The sequence below is a fragment of the Megalobrama amblycephala genome, linkage group LG4 (genome assembly GCF_018812025.1).
Source record: "Megalobrama amblycephala isolate DHTTF-2021 linkage group LG4, ASM1881202v1, whole genome shotgun sequence".
NCBI classification, from domain to species: Eukaryota; Metazoa; Chordata; class Actinopteri; order Cypriniformes; family Xenocyprididae; genus Megalobrama; species Megalobrama amblycephala.
Genome location: NC_063047.1, coordinates 40304371 through 40325311, shown reverse-complemented (window position 1 = coordinate 40325311; position 20941 = coordinate 40304371). Strand labels below are relative to the sequence as shown.

Here is a 20941-nt window from a genome sequence, read left to right as displayed (position 1 = left end):
TAGTGGGATATGAGCTCTACACTTTTAAAAATGATTCCAAACCATTAATAACCATTTTCTTAGTGTGGAGAACATTTTAAAGAAACTTTTTCCTCTTAAAGGAACCTTTTGTGCAATGGAGAGGTTCCATGGATGTTAGAGGTTCTTCATTAAACTATAGATGCCAATAAAGAACCTTTCTTTTAAGAGTGTATGTGAAGTTTAACCTCAGAACAGCTACATGTGAGAAGATCCTCTGATGCAGGGCATGTGGAACACAGTAGGAATAAAGATGAATAAACAATTTTGCTTAAGGGCTTTCTGGGTTCCAGCCAGCTCTGATTCATGTTATTCATTATTATGATTCTCCACTCCCAGAGCACTTAATGCATTCATTTCCATATTTCAAAATATCAGCTGATCCACTGTCAGAATTTATTGATGATTTCTGACAGCAGCGCAGTACTGTACTTCTAAACTTCTAAAGCTGATTAGATGAGAAAGTTTTAATTAAGGGTGTTCTCCATGGAACGTTTAAATCTCATCCAGAGAACATTATTGTAATGTTTGGAATAGCCTGACAGTATTTTTCCTCTTTAACAATCCAGATGTTTCATAAACAACACTAAACAGCCTGAAGAATAGGGCATCCTCTGTGCCTCCCCACAGTCATTAACTGTCTCCTCAGACCATGTGTCCAGTTTGAACACGGTTACTGAATTATTTTTAACTTATTTTGTCCAGCTCGACTGAACTGATGGATCATTAGTTTAATGATATCTGGGAGGTTGGAACAACATAATTCAATGGTGCCAAAAGAAAGTTCTGTTTCCACATCCTGTTTAGAGTAAATCATTCATGCAGGAAGTCAGTCAAGCATATCTCAAAGGCAAAACACATGTCCAGTGTCTTCTCTTCCTGTTCTTTGCACTAAGGGGGCATTGTGTTTAAGGAGGTGTTATTAGACTGATAATATTAATGATAATGAATAAATCAGTACATTTATATCAACTTTGCAATGCTCTCATAGGATGAGCATTCAAAAATACATAAAAAAAAGAAAAAAAAAGAAGAGTAAAAACAAGAAATTCAGAGAAAATTAGGCTAATAGATTTAAAATATAGCAACAGTCGTGTTTTTTCTAGGTACAGGTTCGGCAATTAAAATGTTTATTCTATTAATAAGCGTTTGGTCAAATCAGCTGTACTACCTATTGCATCTGCAATATTATCACCAAGCTCCCTCTTGTGGTTTAAACACGCCCCTCATCCTCAGTACTCACTAAAACTACAAGTACCAGAGCGCCAGTCTGTTGTGCTGCCATAGCAACCAAACCAACGCACCTCACTCTAGTGTCCAAATTTTACCGTGACTTCCAAACATGGTGATAATAACGTTGTGTTTTTTAATTTATAAGACACATTTGGTAGAAAACGAATCGTTTTAATTAATATAGAAGCACTGAGACGAGCGAAATGTCTTTCAAAACCGGACAAGTGGAAAACATTAAGTTCCCCTGGTAAGTTGCACACTTTGCGACAGCAATTATTATATTTTTCTTTTTGTTGCAAAATTAGTTAACTTACTTCTGTAACTAAAATGTATTTTTGAATGTATTTTTTTTAAAACTAAATACTAATTTCTAACATGAAAAACTGGCACATTCCAGCAGGCGTTATTTATTTTTCTCTTTTTAGACTTTTTAATAAAAACTTTTCTTCGGAATATTCATTTTATAACTTCAAGTTAAGCCCTATGTAAGCTAATTCTCAGTAACTAATTGAGGAATAACTCGAGGTTCAGTCTTGTTTGTTCATTTTCTTGCCATTTTCATTAAGTTGTAAACATATTCTGTGCCCTTTTTACCTCACATTTCAACATAAGATATTTTACAGAGCTCATCTGGCACTGCATAACAGGAAATGACCACAACTCTTGTCTTTGTGTTCAGGTTTAAGGAACGACTAAAGACTAAATATCTCAGGGATCTAAGGCAAAAGCAACAGTTATCTGGGGCATTAGATAGTCGCAAATGGCGTTTTTTGTCCCCGGGCCTGGATGACTTTAGAGATGGTTACCCGACAGTGAATGAAGAGCTCTTCACCCAGTCTAAGTGTGGACCCTCCCCTGCGCTCTTTGGGATGCCGAGCCACGCCTGTTCAGTGAAGTTCCCGCAGAAGAGACTGAGTAAATATCAAGCGTGTTACTCAAAGCAGAATCCCCAGAGTCAAGCTCAGCGTGAGTTCATTGATGCTGTCGAGCACAAACTCAAACAACACCCTCTGGCCCTATACCCACATCTGGAGAGCGGTATGACACCAGAGGTAATACCACATTTAAATGTTGTCGACATGACTGCACAACATGGAAATACACTTCATGTTAAAGTTGCTGTTCGTGAATTTTAAAATAGCACTTATAAAATGTCTCTATTATTAGGCCTACCTGACAGATATCTCTGAAGTATGTGGCATTTTGAGAAACGGAACCCGCCTGTATTTGTGACAGGCCAAGAGGATGTAAACAGCAAAAACGAACCAAAACACGGCCCGCGCGTCTTAGCCAATCACTCAACACCGAAGCGCATCTCTGCCAATGGCGTGGGAACCTTTATGAATCTAGAATCTTTTTGAATATTTAAAATCTTTAAAAGTTTTTAATATATAGGCTATTTTTTTAATGCAACGAACAGTATTATTAATGTTATTTTACCCTCATATTAAACCACAAAAAAAAAAAAAAAAAGTTAATGGGTTAGTTCACCCAAAAATGAAAATAATGTCATTTATTACTCACCCTCATGTCGTTCTACATCCGTAAGACCTTCGTTCATCTTCGGAACACAAATTAAGATATTTTTGATGAATCCAACAGCAGTGGTACTTCCTGTCTCAAGATCTATAAAGGTACTAAAAACATATTTAAATCAGTTCATGTTAGTACAGTGGTTCTATCTTAATATTATAAAGTGATGAATATTTTTTGTGTGCCAAAAAAAACCCAAAATGGCTTTTTAACAATATCTAGTGATGGCCGATTTCAATACTCCGCTTTGGAGCGTTATGAATCTTTTGAGTCGAATCACTGATTCGGATCGCGTATCAAACCGCCAAACTGCTGAAATCACGTGACTTTGGTGCTCCGATTTATTGATTTGATTCGTAAAGCTCGTAAGCTTCAAGAAGCAGTGTTATGAAATCGCCCATCACTAGATATTGTTAAAAAGTCATTATTTTGTTTTGTTTTTTTTGGTGCACAAAAATATTCTAATCGCTTTATAATATCAAGATAGAACCACTGTACTCACATGAACTGCTTTAAATATGTTTTAGTACCTTTATGGATCTTGAGAGTACCATTGCTGTCTATGCAGGCCTGGCTGAGCTATCGGATTTCATCAGAAATATCTTAATTTGTGTTCCGAAGATGAACGAAGGGGTGTAGAATGACATGAGGGTGAGTAATTAATGACATTATTTTCTTTTTTGGATGAACTAACCCTTTAATACTCTATCAATTCTAAAATAGCTACTTAGGTAGTAAGTTTTTTTCTGTTTTGTGAGCAAACGGGAACACAAAAAATACATTTGTTATGGTCTCCCATTCACCAGTATAACTTACCCAACAATGATGACTTACAAGTTCTGGAGATGTTAAAACAGTTTGGGAAACCTGTTTGGAAACAGTTTTGTGATTTCATTTGGTGCTGCTAGCGGTGCAGAAATCTCTAACAGCAGCTTTAAATATGAAAGATGATGAAGAAAAAAATAATACATTGAGGAATATTAATTGCAATGTACAATATAGACAATTCCTCCAAACTTCAACTTTTTCAACAGTTATTTGATCAGGTGTTGTTCGTCCTGGATCCTGATATGTGCATAAAGGAAGAATTGTCCATAACCTCTCCAACAAAGAAAATGGAACATCTAGAAGAAAGCAGAGCACAATTCTCAACTCCAGAGACAATAAAACCATCCATCACCATCAAGTGATTTTCCTTTCTTCTTCTTTTGAAATGTTTCTGGCTTTGGTTCTGATCCCATTGAATTTGGAATGGGACTGGTCACAGGGTTAGGTTAAAAACAGTATTCCCATTTTAATGTCAAATTTCTTTTGGTGGTAGACATTACAGAAGTTTGTTACATATATAATAATACCATTCCTGATACTCTTCCTAAACTTCCCAAGACCTCCAAGAGAGAAATGTAAAGATGCCAGACCAAGAAATCCCTATAAATGGCAGAGACTCAAAGGAACACTAGGTGTCAAAGAAGATCAGACGACGAGTGTAAAACACTTGCACTCCGTGTCCCAAGAAGAAGACAAGCAGATAATCATCAAGCTCTTTTGTGAATGGATTACTTCACTGGTAACATTTTATCATGTACACATTAAAGTACTAATCAGAAGTTAAGACTGTTAGATATGACGCCTAAAAGGTTATTTCTTCTTTGAATGTTTTCTCAGGATGGAGAAACCAGTGATCTGACAGAGTCAACCATCTTGGACCTGTTTAAGAGTGACTATGAGAAGAAACCCTCCGTGACCTTACCTATCAACAAGACTGATCCCAATCAAACTAGAGCAAAACTCCATAGCTCTGTAGAGGAAAGTCATAAAGATCAGTGTGTTAAGGAGTTAACTCAGGTTGGAGACATTGTTTTTGTACTTAATACATACATTTTGTGGTGTTTACCCCAAAGTTTGTGATTATCAAGTCTCTTCTATGTTTGTACAACAGGCTTACAAACCCAACAGACCCCAGGCTGCCAATGATCCTCAAGCCTTGGCAGAGATCACAGGGAGTCTGGATTTTGAGGAACAGCTGAGCGAGCAGGTGACTTTTATTGCATCTACTAGGTATAAAAAGAGCAAATAATGTGACAGCTGATGATGATGCAAACCAGGTTGATCTCTATTTAGTTGCTGGAGTTCCATTCATATTTTCCTGTCATCTAGGATAAGGAGCTGAAGCAGATTCACGGCCTTCAGGCATTCAGAGAGTTCATTATCAAAAAGGGAGTGAGAATGCCAAGGGTAATACAACAGAGTATTGTCTTCATATTCAACTGAAAAAATATTTTATGAGTTTAAATTTGAAATATATGTACTTAGACACATTAATTATATAATAATAAACTATTTTTATTCATGTCCTTGTGTAGTTTCTCAGTGCTGTATTCTCTGAAGATGAACAGAAGAACAGGATCAGAAGCTCCACATCATCATCTACAGGGAGAGCTGTGCATTAAACTCTTTAAACAATATTTCCTTATGTCGTTTATTGAACATTACTTCACACATTCATGTGTCAGCTGCTAAATGCAGTTCCCCAAACTAGAATTTAAGTTTAAAGGAACATTTTACCCTCAAGCAGATTCCTTTATACTGTTATTTCATGATCAAAAAGAAAAAAGGAAGTGGAAGAAAAGCGTGGGTTTGGCATGGTTTTCCCTTCCTCGAGTTTTCTTCATTCATTCATAAAACGTAAACTGAAAAACAAACACTGTTGTTCTCAGCATCCTGGTGGGACTTACAAGGGCTTTCTAAGAATTTTTAGGTAAACAGCCTGAAGTCTGCCTGTATGCATTCTGCCATGCTAATGAGCTGCACTTTTCTAAGTTCTACATAGTCTTCTTGTGTGTGCTTCAGATGCATGCCAGTAGGTTTTATAATTCTTTATTAAAATCTAAATATTTGGATTTAGATCTTCATCAATAATTAGGCAGAGAAATGCTTCCTCATTTTGTCTTCCTGGCCCTTTAGGACAAAATGTTGCTAACTCAGACTAGCTTTACAGAATATCCCATAGGAATGAATAGGTGATTTCTATGAGGAGCATCATAAAGTGGTAAAAACCGACTGGATATTCTTCTTATATGGGCTGAATGAATACATTTTTTTCTGGCAGTTAAAAATGGTAAATGGCAACAGTTTCTAAGGTAGAATTGGCAAGTATTAATATTCTGAAGTTGGGCCTAGTGAAGAGTCAATCATTTTTGAACATATATATATATATTCAAGACTGAAGCAGTGCATAGCGGTTAGAAATGGCAAAGTACTGTGACAGGGATTAAGAGCAGTAATCTGGCTCAGTCAGCTTGGCTTCTCAAGAGTGGCTGTACGAGCTCTGTTGACAACACTGCTATTTCACAATAGGCTAGATTCACTGATGACAGCAATGACATGTGTTTCATGTTTATTCTGGAACTTTCAGTTCCACTAATGCTAACAAATCTGTTTTTATAATAGTAAAAACTCATGCAATCTTAATGTTGTAGTGTGTCATGTTTATTAAACTAATAAATTTGATTTAAATAATACAGACCTCACTTTACTGGTATTTTAATAATATAGACTTATCTTAAACTTTTTTTTTGTTCATATCGGTGTTGTATTAAAGGGTTAGTTCACCCAAAAATTTAATTTCGGACATTTTTTACTCACCATTCATGTCATTCTAAACCCGCAAGACCTTCGTTCATCTTCAGAGCACAAATTAAGATATTCTTTAATTTTTTTTTTTTTTTTTTTCATAGAAAGCATCAAAATTACCACATTCAAGGCCCAGAAAGGTAGTAAAGACATTGTTAAAATTTCTACAGACTACAGTGACTACAGTGGTTCAACCTTAATGTCATGAAGCGATGAGAATACTTTTTATGCTCAAAAACAAAACAAAAATAATGACTTTATTCAACAATTTTTCCTCTTCCCTGTCAGTCTGCTATGCAGTGAACAGTGCAGAGATTCTGTGTTTACGTCCAAAAGCTGGCTCAGTATTGGCCAACGCTGTTCACGTAAGCACCACGACGCATGCATGTGATGCTGACGCAGGAGCCGGCCAATACAGAGTCTGCGTTCTGACATAGAACACAAGCTCTGCACTGTTCACTGCATCAACTGTGTAGCAAATTGACAGGGAAGAGGAAAAATTGTTGAATAAAGTCATTATTTTTCTTTTGTTTTTTAACATAAAAAGTATTCTCATCGCTTCATAACATTTAATGTTGAACCACTGTAGTCACGTCCACTATTTTAACAATATCTTTACTACTTCTCTGGACCTTGAATGTAATAATTTCATTGCTTTTTATGGGAGATAAAAACCTCAGTTGTCATCAAAAATATCTTAATTTGTGTTCTGAAGATGAACGAAGGTCTTACTGGTGTGGATCAAGATGAGGGTGAGTAATTAATGACAGAAATTTCATTTTTGGGTGAACTAACCCTTTAAGCAGCACATAACCTACTAAATGAAAAGTGTTTCTGATTGCGACATTAAAAAAAAACAAATATCTTTATCTGACAAATATAATATCTAATCCACTATATTTGTGATTAAAAAAAAAAATCAAACACTGTGCAAGCATCACTTCAGAAGGCAGAAGGTGTCCGACGGATCCGTAACTTCTCCCCCAACAGTCTCAGTGCGGCCATCCACAGTCAAAGTCAAACACACCTCTTGAGATTATAAAATAAACAAAAATAGTCTCATTCTGACCATCATCCTTCAGTTGAAGATCCTTCAGTAAGTTCTACGGTCTGTCCAGCTTGCTTTTCTGCAATTCCTGTCCTTTGAGCTCATCTTGATTGTTGGCAGCTGATAAAAGACCAATAAATTTCCTACTTTATAACCAATTAAATCACTCACTGTGATTTACAACATACAGTAAACCGATTAAATCATTGGCACAGTTAAATAAATACTGTTTAATTTTCATAAAACGGCTCTAATTGTGTTTGATGTTAAGCTTACATATCTGATTAGCGTTGGCAGGGTGCTCCATCTCCAGGCAATAGTTTCTGTCAGCAGGAAGATCAGAAGTGAGTAGAAGGTGCACAGGAGACCTGCGTCCTGCCGCACGAGCAGAGCGGGAATAGCACATCTGGCCCAATCTAAAACGTACTGCATTATCTGTCAAGAGACATTTTATTATACTTATGTATTTTTCCATATTAGCAAAGATCAGTTCATTCGTTTATCCATCACTGATCAGAGTAGTGGCACAAAGACTCACTGTCAGCTGATAAAGGGCTGTTGCAATCCTGCTTATAAGGATCAGCAGTTCTGAGCTCACTGCAAAGCACACATGCAACACAAGCAGCACATGCATTAAATGTGTCTCAGAGCACTAACTCTTGACTCAGAGAGTGGAGAACAAGCATTAATCACTGCAGAGAAGCACTTAAATGTTATGAAACATCTTCACCTGGCCTGAAAACACCTTCATCTGATGCATGTGTGGTTAGATGACATGAAACTACTTGTAGTTAACTTGTAAGTGGACTTTCCTCTTACCTGTAACTGGTTATTCTCCCAATTGGCCATGTGGTACATTCTGCATCTTTAGTTTCTGTAGGTCTGCAATGAAAACGATAAATAACACTTGAGTGATTCACAAAACTCTAGCTGTATGCAATTTCCTCGCCTCCTTCATTCCCTGATGCTGTGGTCCTCCCTCAGGTATTTTCCTCTGTGATGGCTTTTTATGAATGAGACTCACTGTCTAGATTTGTGGTCTTCCTCGGGTCTCCTCCTGAAGCTCGTACTAGTGTGTGGTCCTTGATCTTCAACAATCCCACCACGCAGCTCTCTTCCAGTGTTCTTCAGCTGTACAATAGGGTCACAGACTCTCATCTGGAAAGATTCCAGAGGGAAATTTGTTCCAGGACATCCTGTCAGTTCAGATATTTGAGTGTGTGGGTGGTTAGCAAGGCTTTTTCATACCTCCATTAGGCCATTAATGATATGCTGAGTGACGGGAAGATGAGTCTGTAGGGTACGGCTGCTGACTGGAGATCTGGGGACGTTACGCCAGTTCTGGCTTTGCAATTCCTGACCAAAAACATACACGTTGAAATAGCATAACAACAAGAGAATAATACAATTTGAACATAAGGTGAAATCAATTAATTACTACTACAGCAAATTTGTCAATTTTATACCTTTATATCTAAAGTATGATGCAGTTTCAGCCTCATAAACTCCTGTTCCTGCTTCTGAATAAAGTCTTGGCATTCAGCAAAACTCTAACAAAAAAACTGTACAATATACATTATGTTTTAATTAACTGAATGTCGGTCATCTGCTCTATTTGGAATATGCCTCTGTTTAACATGAAGACTGTCAGACACCTTGAATAAAGCTGATTCCAGTCTCTCTGCTTTGCCTTTGAGTTCTTGCTCTTGTGAGCAAAGAGCCTCCACTTCTGACTCCAGTCTTCTCCTGCTCTCCCTCTCGGACACTAGCTCTTGTGTTTGTCTCTTAACCAGCAATGCCTGACGATGCTTCTCCTAGAACACACAAACACACATTTATATGTACATGCATAAAAAGGAAAACATACATAAAAAGAAAATTAGTAACTCTTTGGACTATGCAAAAATACTTTGGGACGGTTGATATTTGTTGTGCTGCAACAGTCATCTGCTAAGTCATCTTATTCAAGAACGGTTTGATGAATCAACTTGAATTCCATAATTTTTTGTCGGCACTGTGTGAAGATGCTCCGGTTCAATTATCGAGAAAATCGGAGCAATGGCCAAAATGGCGGAAAGATTTTCATGACGGATTTCAGAACTTTTATGGGCTGCAATAGACTTCCAGAGCGAAAGAATAATAAGAAGAACACTAACGATTACAATAGGTGCGTATGCACCTTTGGTGCTTGGCCCCTAATAAAAACAAGTTACACCAATCATCCTGTTCAAAAGCTTATACTCATCAGCTCTTAATGCATCCTGTTTCCTTTTTGAGCATAATTGAATGTTTGCAGCTTTTGTAATACATTGCCTGGCCAAAAAAAAAAAAGTCGCTGTTTGGATTTTAATGGGCAAATACTTAAGAGTCTATAGATGGATTGTTATTACAGTGACTATTATCTTTCTAGCATGTTTTATGTTTGTCAACGGTTCTTTTAACCCTAAAAGATGGAGTGTGTAACTTTTCTTTTCTTAAACAACCATGTAGGAAGATACATCATGACCATATTCCAAAAAATGACGCACCTCTCAATGGAAATAAATGTTTTGATGTTATTTCCATCGAGAGGTGCATCAATTTTTGGTCAAGATCTCGTATTGACAATGCAGGAGTCAAGCACTCTGTAAAGTCTACTTCAGCACATTCCAAAAACTTACACTGAGGTTAAGGTCAGGATTCATGTCTGAAAATGATTCTTCATGCTCTCTGAACCATTTTTTCAGTTGTCATATCGTAAAATCATATAGGAGGACCCCTGTGGTAAAAATCAGGGTTTTAACCCTGATGAATATTGGCATTGTTATTCTGGAATATGGTCATGATGTATCTTCCTACATGGTTGTTTAAAAGCTACACACTCCATCTTTTAGAGTTAAAAGAACCGTTGTCAAACATAAAACATGCTAGAAAGATAATAATCACTGTAATAATGATCCATTCATAGATTTTTAAGTATATGCCTATTAAATTTTTTTTTGGCTGAGCAGTGTTATTTGGTATGAGTTTCTCAGTTGTCCTCAGTGTGAAAAGATGGATCTCAAAATCATAGTCACTGTTGGAAATAGTTTAAAGATGCAGGAAAACAAAAGAATGTGCAGGACCTGGAGGATTTTTGTGAAAAAGTTTATAGTTTAACTACAAACTTAGGACAAATAAGTGACTCATTAACAACTATCACAAAACATAAAAACAGTCATGGATCATCCAGGTAATGACACACAGTACTAAGAACGAAACTTCTGAACTGGCTAATTTGTGTCTTTTCAGTTATTATTCTGTTTTGGGAACTGTATGTAAACATCTGTTATGTTATGATTCAGCATATGTAGGGCAGTACTACATAAAAAACAAAACAAAAAAACGATTCAATTTTTATGATCCCTCTTATTATTTATTTATTTATTTACCAACATTTTGCTGATTCTGCAAAGTGTATGTAGACTTATAACCACAATTGTTGAACAACTACAAAATCAGTGATTTGCCTGGAAACTGTCTCTCAGAGATGATTCAAATTCATTTCAAACAAGCCTACCAGAGCAAGTTACACCTTCATCCAGGCCATATTTCAGTCTTTCTGATAATCCTCACCTATGAATATTTCATGCATATTAGTGGTGGGAGAGGACTATCCCTGACAGTGCTTTGTGAAAACAGAAAAGTGCTTAACAGTCAATAAAAATGATTTCCCTTGATCTCAAGCTTAAGGAGACTGTTTCAGTTTCACTTTTGAAACAAGATATATATAAATAAGTACCATTTTTAGAATGAAGACACAATGAGGTTGAAAGCCCCACTTAATTTATAGTGTTTTGACACATCTGAGGCCATACCTTCCCCCCAAGTGGTATTGTTAATTATTTGGAAAATACATAAATATACACTGGTCTGAAAATGGTATAATGAACTGTGATAACCTCCAAATTTTAACTTAGTTATCAACAGTTTGGGCCTGGACACCTTCTCTTTTAACATAACATACACATACTATTTAGTAACAAGGTGTTCATGCGAGATACAGAAAGTGATTTGTGTTATTTGTGATGCACTTCACCATCTTGAGCTTCTCAATGATCTCCTCCAGCAGCTGAATTCGGCTTTGCAGAAAATCAATCTGCTCTCTTTTAGCAGTGATCTGTTTCTGCATCCCAAGAGCGACCTTAAGACCTGAAATACATATAAAACACATTCCAATCAGTTCAACCACAGTAAATACCAAGAATAAAACTCTGAAAAATACAAGTAATTCACTGTCCTGTCTGAAAGAGGAATGTTACGTACAAGGCATTACTGAGGTATCGCTCTATTTGTGAAATGTTTGACATTTAAATAGAATGAACTCAGGTTGTTATGTCAGCTGCATCACATGTTCACAAGAGAATAACTTGGACTATATTGTTAATGTATTGTTTACATTTCAAAAGACACTTTGTCCAGTGAACCAATGAACAGAGACTTACGTCATATGAGACCATTTTCCCATTCTGTCCCTCTCACAATTGAATGGAACAAAATGAAACAATGGAGAGTTACAGAGGTCAGACCTAAGAAATCATTGCTACATTATGTAACAGCACACAAGCACTGCACACAGCGAGAAACAAAAATGTTCTTTAACAATGTCTCAGGACACTGATGCCAAACAGCTGAAAACATTGTATAAATGTTAAAATGAATACTTTGTGCAGATTATGTGATGGAAAAGTGCATAGTGGAATAGCAGCAGGAGGGCATGGAGCAGATCTATAATCTCAGTAGGCCGTCTTCCTGCCATTATCCAGAATGCAGAACAACAAAACCACGGCCACACACTGGCTCTCTCTAAAGAATGTAAATGAATCCAGTAATGTGGGGTGGGGTCTTCCGCCTTTTATTTTATATACACTTGGCCTAAGTCTGGTTTTTCCTGAGGTAACACTGTGGACGATATAAAAACATCCTCACTTTAAATTCCAGCAGTGCTATGAATGGGTACGGATGCTTATATTTGTATGTAAGCGTAATTAGGATTTTCCTGAAATTTTTTCTCAAAGCTTTGATCTCTGAAATACTCAGGGGTTACTGAGGGCGAATGTGAATGCTCAGCTAAAAAAAGATCATTGTTCATTTTAAACTAGTATTTTTTTTTCTCTACCTGAAGCCTTAAAATAATTTATAAAAATAAACAACCAAACAAAATAAACAAAAGTATTTTGTGTGTGTGTGTACCATGACCATCAGCTCCTTCCAGTGCTCTCAACCAACTGTTGGCCTGGGCCAGCTCTGCCCGTGCTGTCTTCAGCTGAGTCCTGAGGTTGAGGTTCTGTTGTTCCAGCTCACAGGTCTTACTGCCAAACTGCTCTTTTAAAGCTTCCTGTCCCTCTGATTAATTTTTGGGGAAAAAGGCAAAAACGTCAGGGTGATGCCACTGTCCTGATGACATCATAATGAAGACAAAAATCTCATTAAAAGAAAGAAATGCTTGAAAAGGCTTTAATCCTAATTACAGTAGTTTGGCATACTCTTTTATTATTATTTCATAGAAAATATTCAATACCATCAAAAGTCAGTGGGGTTGCAATATGCTTTTGAAAGAAGTCTCTTATGCTCACCTGTCTGCATTTATTTGATAATTTGAAATACAGTAAAACAGTAACATTTGAAATTTAATCAAAATTTAAAATTAATTTTTTCTAATTTAACATATTTTAAAATGTAATTTATTTCTGAGATGGTAAAGCTGAATTTTCAGCATCATTACTCCAGTCTTCAGTATTACATGATACTTCAGAGCTCATTCTAATTTACTACTCAATATATATTTCCGGTTATTATCGGCTGTGCTGCTTAATATTTTGTGCAAACAATTATATATTTATTTCAGGATATTTTTCTTTGATGGATAGAAAGTTCCAAAGAACAGCATTTAATGCAATTTAATACATCCTTGCTGAAAAAAAACAACAACAACAAAAAAAACCTTACTGACCATAAATAAAGTACCATAAAGTAGTGTATTAATACTTGAAATACTTGTATTAATATTTGAAAAACTTTTGACTGTCAAATTATCTGGTCCAAACAGTCAGGGAAAAAAAAAAAAAAAAAAAAAAAAAAAAATCATATAGGAGGACCCCTGTGGTGAAAATCAAGTTTTTAATGTTGTTCATATGTCTATGTGGTGTTTTTAATATGCATCAAGACAAACCATGTGCAAATTCATGAGTCAACACCATTGCTGAGTATTTTCTCCTTAAAACTGCAGTGAACCAAAGACAAAAACATGGTTTGAAATCGCTGGTGTTTCTGACATCACAAACTACCTTGTAACCAATCATGTCAAAGAGTGGATCTCTGAAGTGGTGTGAGTGAGTGGAGGCGGGGATAATTTGCATATTTATAGAACCACATATACAAAATGAGGCAAAGGTGTAGAGTTACATTCAAGCTATTTTAAGCCATGAAGACTATTTTTTTCCAAGGAAAAAAACATTCAAATATGTGATTTTAGTGATCAATGATGAGTTTTAAGGGATAAAATTATTGACTACAGGGGGACTTTAAAATATCAGATAATTTGAGATTTTTTAAATGAAGCAAGGTTAGGTTGTAACACAACATGTCATGTGGAGAGACGCCCCTCCCAAAAACTTTTGTAAATTAATAATTCATGATACTTGTAAAAAAAAAAAAAAAAACTTTATACTTGCAAAACACATTTCAAAAAGTGGAAATAATGTAATCAAGGTTTTTTTTACTGTTACACAACATGACAACTGTGAGTTTTTAAATTAAAATTTTTCTTAAAAATAATTTTCCTTTTCTTTATCGTGGATACTTTGTATGTGTCATTGACCCAGATGTCACTTAGTTTGTGTTTTTGTTTTTGCCAAACAAATGTATGCAATAATACAATAAATGCAAGAATTAAGTGTTCAAACATTTTTAAGGACACTGTACTTCAAGCAGTTTTTAAAATCAGTCTGTATTTTGTGATGCCATTTAGATGAATCAGTGCCTGTACCTTTCAGCTGGGTAAGCTGCATATGCCGCATTCCCAGCTCAGCGGTCATCTGCTGTTTCTCTAAAGTAAGCTGATCAACATTGCAGGTCTTTTCTGAGAGCGCAGCCTGCTGACAGGCCTTCTCTCTCTCCATTGTGCTGAGTCTGAGCTCTGCCTCTCTCAATGCAGCCTGTTAAACCAACAAGTATATGAATGACAAGCAAAGGCCAATCATGGGAAGAAGTGCAATATAAATCCCCCAGCTTGGATCAAAGGAAATAATTGTGTAATATATCTTCATAGCTAGTTCCTGTTCCAGCCATTCATTCCCAATAATGCCCATGAATGGGGTAATTTAATCTATAACTGGTTTATTCACTGAACAGAAACAACCTAATAGTCATGGTATCCTAAATTGTGAATTAGTTGAACAAATTCTACTCAAAGATTCTTCCCCAAATTTCCCCACCTTCAGTTGTTGATTCTCCCCTCTGAGCTGCTCGATCTGGTTAGTCAAATATTGTTGCATGTCCACAGTGCAGCTGTGCTCGGAGATAATCTGCATGGTATTTTCCAGCTCTGCATTCATCATCCAGTCATCTCTCTGTCCTCATAGCCTTCAGCAGACCCTGAAACTCTTCCAGCTTGACATGGACCTGCTGCGGTTCACGCTGCTTCAACAACGCTGGCAGATGCCTTCTCTCCAACTGAATCACATAATAACACTGAAACGTAAGCACTGGAAGGCCTCAAATCGGCCTACATTCTCTGAAGAACATATGGTCAACCAGCGGTTCTCAACAGGTGGGACGTAGCAGGTCTGTTCTGAAAGGGTTTTAGACATCAGGAAAAAAGACAATTTAAGTTTTAAAAGGGAGGAGAAAACACTTCACGCATCTTTTGTCAGGCTGTGTGTCCCGTAAAACGATGGTATTTCTGTGAAAATTCATGTTTATGTTAAAGGGTTCACCCAAAAATTAAATTTCTGTCATTAATTACTCACCCTTATGTCGTTCTATACTCATATAAGACCTTTGTTCATCTTCAGAACACAAATTTAAGATATTTTTGATGAAATCTGAGAGCTTTCTGACCTCTCTATACACAGCAATGTCATAACCAATTTCAAGGCCTAGAAAGGTAGTAAAGACATTGTTAAAAAAGTCCATGTGACTACAGTGGTTCAACCTTAAAAAAGTATTAGTATTAAAGGGTTAGTTCACCCCAAAATGAAAATTCTGTCATTAAAGGTACAATATGTAATCATTTCTGTCCGCTGGAGGTCGCTAGAGGCCTATTCAAAACAAAGGCGTAGCTTGATGACGCCACAATTTAGAGTGGAATCTTGGGACACGTGGTCTCCATCTCAATGGACGGTGCAAAAGAATAGGAATAGGACTTGGGAAGAAATCATGTTCATGGATCATTAACTGTAGTATGAAGCAGAGCAGGACCAAGTGTTGTGGAAGCTGAACGAGGCCGCTGGAGCGATTGCACAACACACGCCTCACGAGCAGAGGAACTTTTATTATGACACAGTCGCCGGTGCTGACATGAGTATGAGGTAACGCAGCTCTGTTTATCATATAGATACATTTGAGAGTGTTTTTTAATGTTATAACATTACTCTGTGCGTTCGCTCGGCGGCTGCTGTGTGACACTGTTACACACTGCAATAAACTAGATCAATTTTAGAATATTATATTAAATATTGGATGCCTTGTGTTGATAAATGGCATGCAATTAATTTTAAAATGTATTGTATGATGGAGAAAATTATGTATTACTGTTAATAAAAATAAAGCTGCATCTGATTATGCTATGTTAGCTACTTCACAAAATAGTGTTTTTGTCTGAGGCATGGTAAAGCATGGTACTCGCAAAAAATCAAGAAAATTAATTTAAACAATAAGACTAAACGTGTTGAGCTATATAACAATAATTAGTTTTCTGTCTATAAATATATCAAAACAGTTGTTCCCTTGTCTATTAAAACATGTAAAAATTAAAGCGTCTTTGGTGTTTCCATGGTTTCTACAAAATAAAACCGGAAACCGAGGGTAACGCGGGTATGACGCAATTGACAGACGGCAACTCGCACATCCCGGAGCTATGGTTCTAATTGCAATTTTCTCATTATTTACAAATAGTTGGAAACATTTGTGATATTGTAAGTACTCAAGTGAACAAAATATATAACACTGGCCTAGTAGTTTTTGGATATTTTACTGCAAAAATATTACATATTGTACCTTTTATTACTCACCCTCATGTCGTTCCAAACCCGTAAGACTTTTGTTCATCTTCGGAACACAAATGAAGATCTTTTTAATTACAGAATGCTGTCAGATTTCCTTCCATTAGCTGCCTTTGTGACTACCACTTTGATGCTTCAAAAACTTAAAGAGATCGGAAAACCAATCCATATGAATCGAGCGGTTTAGTCCAAATTTTCTGAAGAGAATCGATAGCTTGTTATGATGAACAGATTTAATTTAGGCTTTTACTCGCATGTAAACATTGATCTGTGAACATAAACAGAAGCTCAACCTAACTTGAATAAAGCACAAGAGCAAACCTCTTCCGGAAGCTCAAACGTGCTGCGTAACACATGAGGTTCATTCTCATGTTTTACGCCACATGTCTGAGCTTCCGGAAGAGGTTTGTTCTCGTGTGTGAAGCAGGTTTGGTTGAGCTTCTCCTTATGTTAAATCTGTTCATCATAATAAGCGATCTTCAGATCTTTCTCTTCAGAAAATTTGGACTAAACCGCTCGATTCATATGGATTCGTTTTCTGAAGTTTTTGAAGTGTCAAAGTGGAAGTTACAAAGGCAGCCAATGGAAGGAAATCTGACAGCATTCTGTCATCAAAAAGAACTTCATTTGTGTTCCAAAGATGAATGAAAGTCTTATGGGTGTGGAACGACATGAGATGAGAAATTAATGACAGAATTTTCATTTTGGGGTGAACTAACCCTTTAAGTTTGAACCACTGTAGTCACATTAACCATTTTAACGATGTCTTTGCTACCTTTCTGGGCCTTAAAATTGGTTATGACTTTGCTATGTATAGGAAGGACAGAAAGCTCTTAGATTTCATCAAAAATATCTTAATTTGTGTTCCGGAGATGAATGAAGATCTTCCAGGTTTGGAATGACATGAGGGTGAGTAATTAATGACAAATTTCATTTTTGGGTGAACTAACCCTTTAATTTCGTGGTAAAATGAACAAATTTGTGTTATTTTAAGCACCTTTTTTTGTTGTTTATTTTTGTAGGATAAACAACTTAGGTACCGTGTTTGGTCGGCACTTGATGCCTAATAAAAAATCAGCACTGTAAACAATACAAGTACAGATGATGTTGCCTTGTGTCAACTGTCATTTGTCAAGTTTGCTGTTTAAAAATGTAGACAAATAAACATGTATGGAGTAAATGGAACAGTAAGCCCTCTTTGCATCATTTTGATCTAACTCAATACATGTGGTAAGTCCTGTAATATAAAAAGCAATTGCAGTTATTCCTGTTGGAGTCTGAGGCTGGTACAGGCTGTGCCGACCTGCAGTCTCTCTCTTGGCTTGCTAAAGCTGATTTCTAATCAATTCTGTCTCACTGCGCAGACCTGACAGCTCGACCAGACTCATGCTGTTCTGTCTCTGCCAACAGCTTAAAAGTGTAATAAACACAGTTTGAAAATGCCATTCTTTAAAACGAGTCAGCTCAAATCATCTTAAAGGTGCAGAAAGTACTTTTGCTGCTTAAAAATAATGCTATTGTATTATAAAACGTCTTAAATGTCTCTTACTTTGCAGAATAGTTTAATCTTTGGTGACAAAAACACCACTATTCAAAATTTTGGGGTCGGATAGATTTTTTAATGTTTTTGAGAGAAGTCTCTTATGCTTACCAACTGTATTTAAACTTTATATCTTTTGTAATTTTGATTGTTTTTACTGCCACTTTTGATCAAATAAATGCATCCTTGCTGAATAGAACTAATCTAATTCAAAGAAAAAAATCCTTACTGATCCCAAACCTAAAATTTAGATTAAATGCATCTGATCAAGACCACCGAAATGCACCTTTAACTGGTGATGAGACATTTATATAGCTGAAAGTGTGTCATTTTTAGCTCACTAAGTGCTGCAAAAATAAAGACTGTTTCCAAACAAGTTTCCTGAACACTCCGCAGCCTGCCATTGGTCAGGCAAACAGATAGTCCCGCCCAAATCTCATACCATTGGTTGAACAAATGTTGTGGCGTTTGGGCAAGTCAGGATGCACAAACAAACATATCAGTGTTTTGATAGTGCCACAAATACACAGCGTTTACAAATCTCCAGTCAGTATGTCTCTGACAGCTGTTATTAAAAACTTAGAAAAGAAAAAGCACACAAAAAACAAACATGTCTACACTACTGTTTATTACTTAAAACTGGCCGAGTTGTGTATGTAATTGGTCTGAGAGGTCTCTTCCTCTCACGGCCTTCTCGGCCTGGGACTGGGATTGAGCCAAATGCTCCTCCACTGACCTGAACCAGCAGCCAACTCAATTATGTTTCAACAAACCCTTCTCTCATTGTAGAGTACAGCCATATCCAGCCTATGAAGACTATCAAGCATACCAGATGCACCAGTCAGACAGTACTAATGTGAAACATCCCACATCCCAGAGTTCTGCACTTTTGGGGTAAACACTAAAAGGGCTTGGAACACTCGTATCATTACCTTAGTTTCATATGTCCGTTGTTTCTCTGACTCCAGCTCACTTATCTTACTCTGGTGTAAACAGGCTTGACTTGCAGCTTATTTTCTAACTTCTCTGTCACAAAACATAACCATTTAATTCAAAAAGTGACAAAAGGAAAGCAACACACTTCAGCTGGAAGGATATGTGTATGATGAGAGCTTACTGTAAAACTTGCTGCAGACTGCTGGAATTAGTCTCGAAGCACCAAAGTTCTTAGTCAATATCGCCACCCTCTGGTCAGGATTGGTAATGCGTTTGCTCTTGTCTGTAACAGAATAATGTGATGTGATGGACCACATACAGCAATACCTCAAATTCTGATACACAGTGAACCTTAAACTCAATTGAACACAGAGAGACAAACGCACAGGGCCTTAATAATGATTTATTTAAAAATAATAACAGGTCTACAAGAATAAATACAGAGTAAAAAATAAATACACATTTGCAAAGTCAATTCAAACTTTTGGATTTTAGTTAACATTCTAGTTAACGTTACACACCTGAAGTAAGTGTAATTAATCTACATCGACGATATCACGATCACTGCAGCACTTTTGAAGCATTTCAAATGTCAATTTCGTCTATAATCTGCAGTACTGTATAACAAGTGTAATTTTGTTGTGTTTTACTGTATCACAACTATGTAAAAACACGTTTTAAGATCCAATGTTTGTTATAAAATAGAAGAAACGTCTGTTGGCTAAATATACAATATCGTATTCTTTCCTCTGTGCGCTTATTTTAGTTGGCAGTTGGCACACAGTCACTGACATAAAAAGAAAGCCGTACATACTATTTACAAATATAATAGCATACAGTACATACTATGTACAAATACATTTGCGACCAGATTAACCTGGCAAACTCACATAGTATGGAGGAAGTTTGTTCCGGAGAAATAACGCGCCGAAACCATTCCGTTGATGGACAGGTGGTTTAGTCATGTTTATCAGCTTTATTTTTGATAGCCAGACAACATTTTGCGATATTCTCTTTCTCTACAAATAATTTGGAAATACAACAAGTTTCAAATTAAAGGTAAATTTCTTTGTACTTTGTTTGAACGTGCAACCAGATTTAACGAAAGCTACCTAACGTGCTAGCTAGTCATCGTCACCATAGCAACTGCAGAGTTCGTGACCAAGTTAACCAATTAGCTCTTAAAACGTCACTCACTATGGGCTTTCCATTCACACTGATTGCAACATGTCGATTAGTGTTTAATCATACGCTTTACCATAAAAACAAAGCAGAAAAATAATAAATTAAGGAAAAATGAATTTGATTAAAAATGAATTATATTTATTTTATCAAGTCGTTTATTCATTTATTTATTTTCCTATTATAACATTTATTTACCTATTGATCTATTTATTAATTTATATATTCATTCATTCATTCATTCATTTTTAATTTCTGCAGGTTTGGTCCTCCATATTACCATGATATGCATCAGCAAACATGCCTTTCACAATAAGCTGCCTTGCCATGGGCGGTATTAACTATATGTAGGCTAATTAAATATTGATAAATATTGTAAATAAAAAAATGAATACACTTAGGTGTAATTTACGATGAAAATGTATATTATATTTAAGGCAAATATGTATATATTTTATGTTAAAATATATAACAAATATTATATAGTTTAATATGTCAAATAGATTGGTTTTAATAGTTTATTTTAAATGAGAATCATGGAAATAAAAATTCAAAAAAATAAAAAAAAAATTATAT

General features: G+C 36.1%; 2 protein-coding genes across 5 annotated transcripts; one reads left to right on the top strand and one right to left on the bottom strand.

Annotated features, from left to right (window-relative positions):
• Positions 1-1271: 1271 nt before the first annotated feature.
• zgc:158260 (uncharacterized protein LOC571389 homolog) lies at positions 1272-5249 on the top strand. The gene is made up of 8 exons (XM_048189278.1): positions 1272-1498; positions 1931-2303; positions 3819-3970; positions 4171-4351; positions 4450-4629; positions 4724-4819; positions 4942-5019; positions 5148-5249. The coding sequence occupies exons 1-8, from the start codon at positions 1455-1457 to the stop codon at positions 5232-5234; spliced, it is 1191 nt and encodes a 396-aa protein (XP_048045235.1). The 5' UTR covers positions 1272-1454; the 3' UTR covers positions 5235-5249.
• On the bottom strand, positions 4456-20344 carry LOC125267541 (coiled-coil domain-containing protein 158-like). Of its 4 annotated transcripts, XM_048189276.1 has the most exons (16): positions 20074-20343; positions 19365-19466; positions 19180-19273; positions 14920-15157; positions 14472-14640; positions 12677-12829; positions 11523-11635; positions 9114-9279; positions 8932-9017; positions 8714-8821; positions 8490-8623; positions 8285-8347; positions 8004-8062; positions 7742-7900; positions 7487-7585; positions 4456-4582 (listed from the first exon to the last, which is right to left on the bottom strand). In XM_048189276.1, exons 4-15 carry the CDS (start codon positions 15040-15042, stop codon positions 7521-7523), a joined length of 1398 nt encoding a protein of 465 aa, XP_048045233.1. In that variant the 5' UTR covers positions 15043-15157; positions 19180-19273; positions 19365-19466; positions 20074-20343; the 3' UTR covers positions 4456-4582; positions 7487-7520. The 4 variants fall into 4 exon arrangements, with proteins under 4 accessions (XP_048045233.1, XP_048045231.1, XP_048045232.1 ...); XM_048189274.1 differs by lacking the exon at positions 4456-4582 and having other exon boundaries at positions 7058-7585; XM_048189275.1 differs by lacking the exons at positions 4456-4582; positions 19180-19273 and having other exon boundaries at positions 7058-7585; positions 20074-20342.
• Positions 20345-20941: the final 597 nt, after the last annotated feature.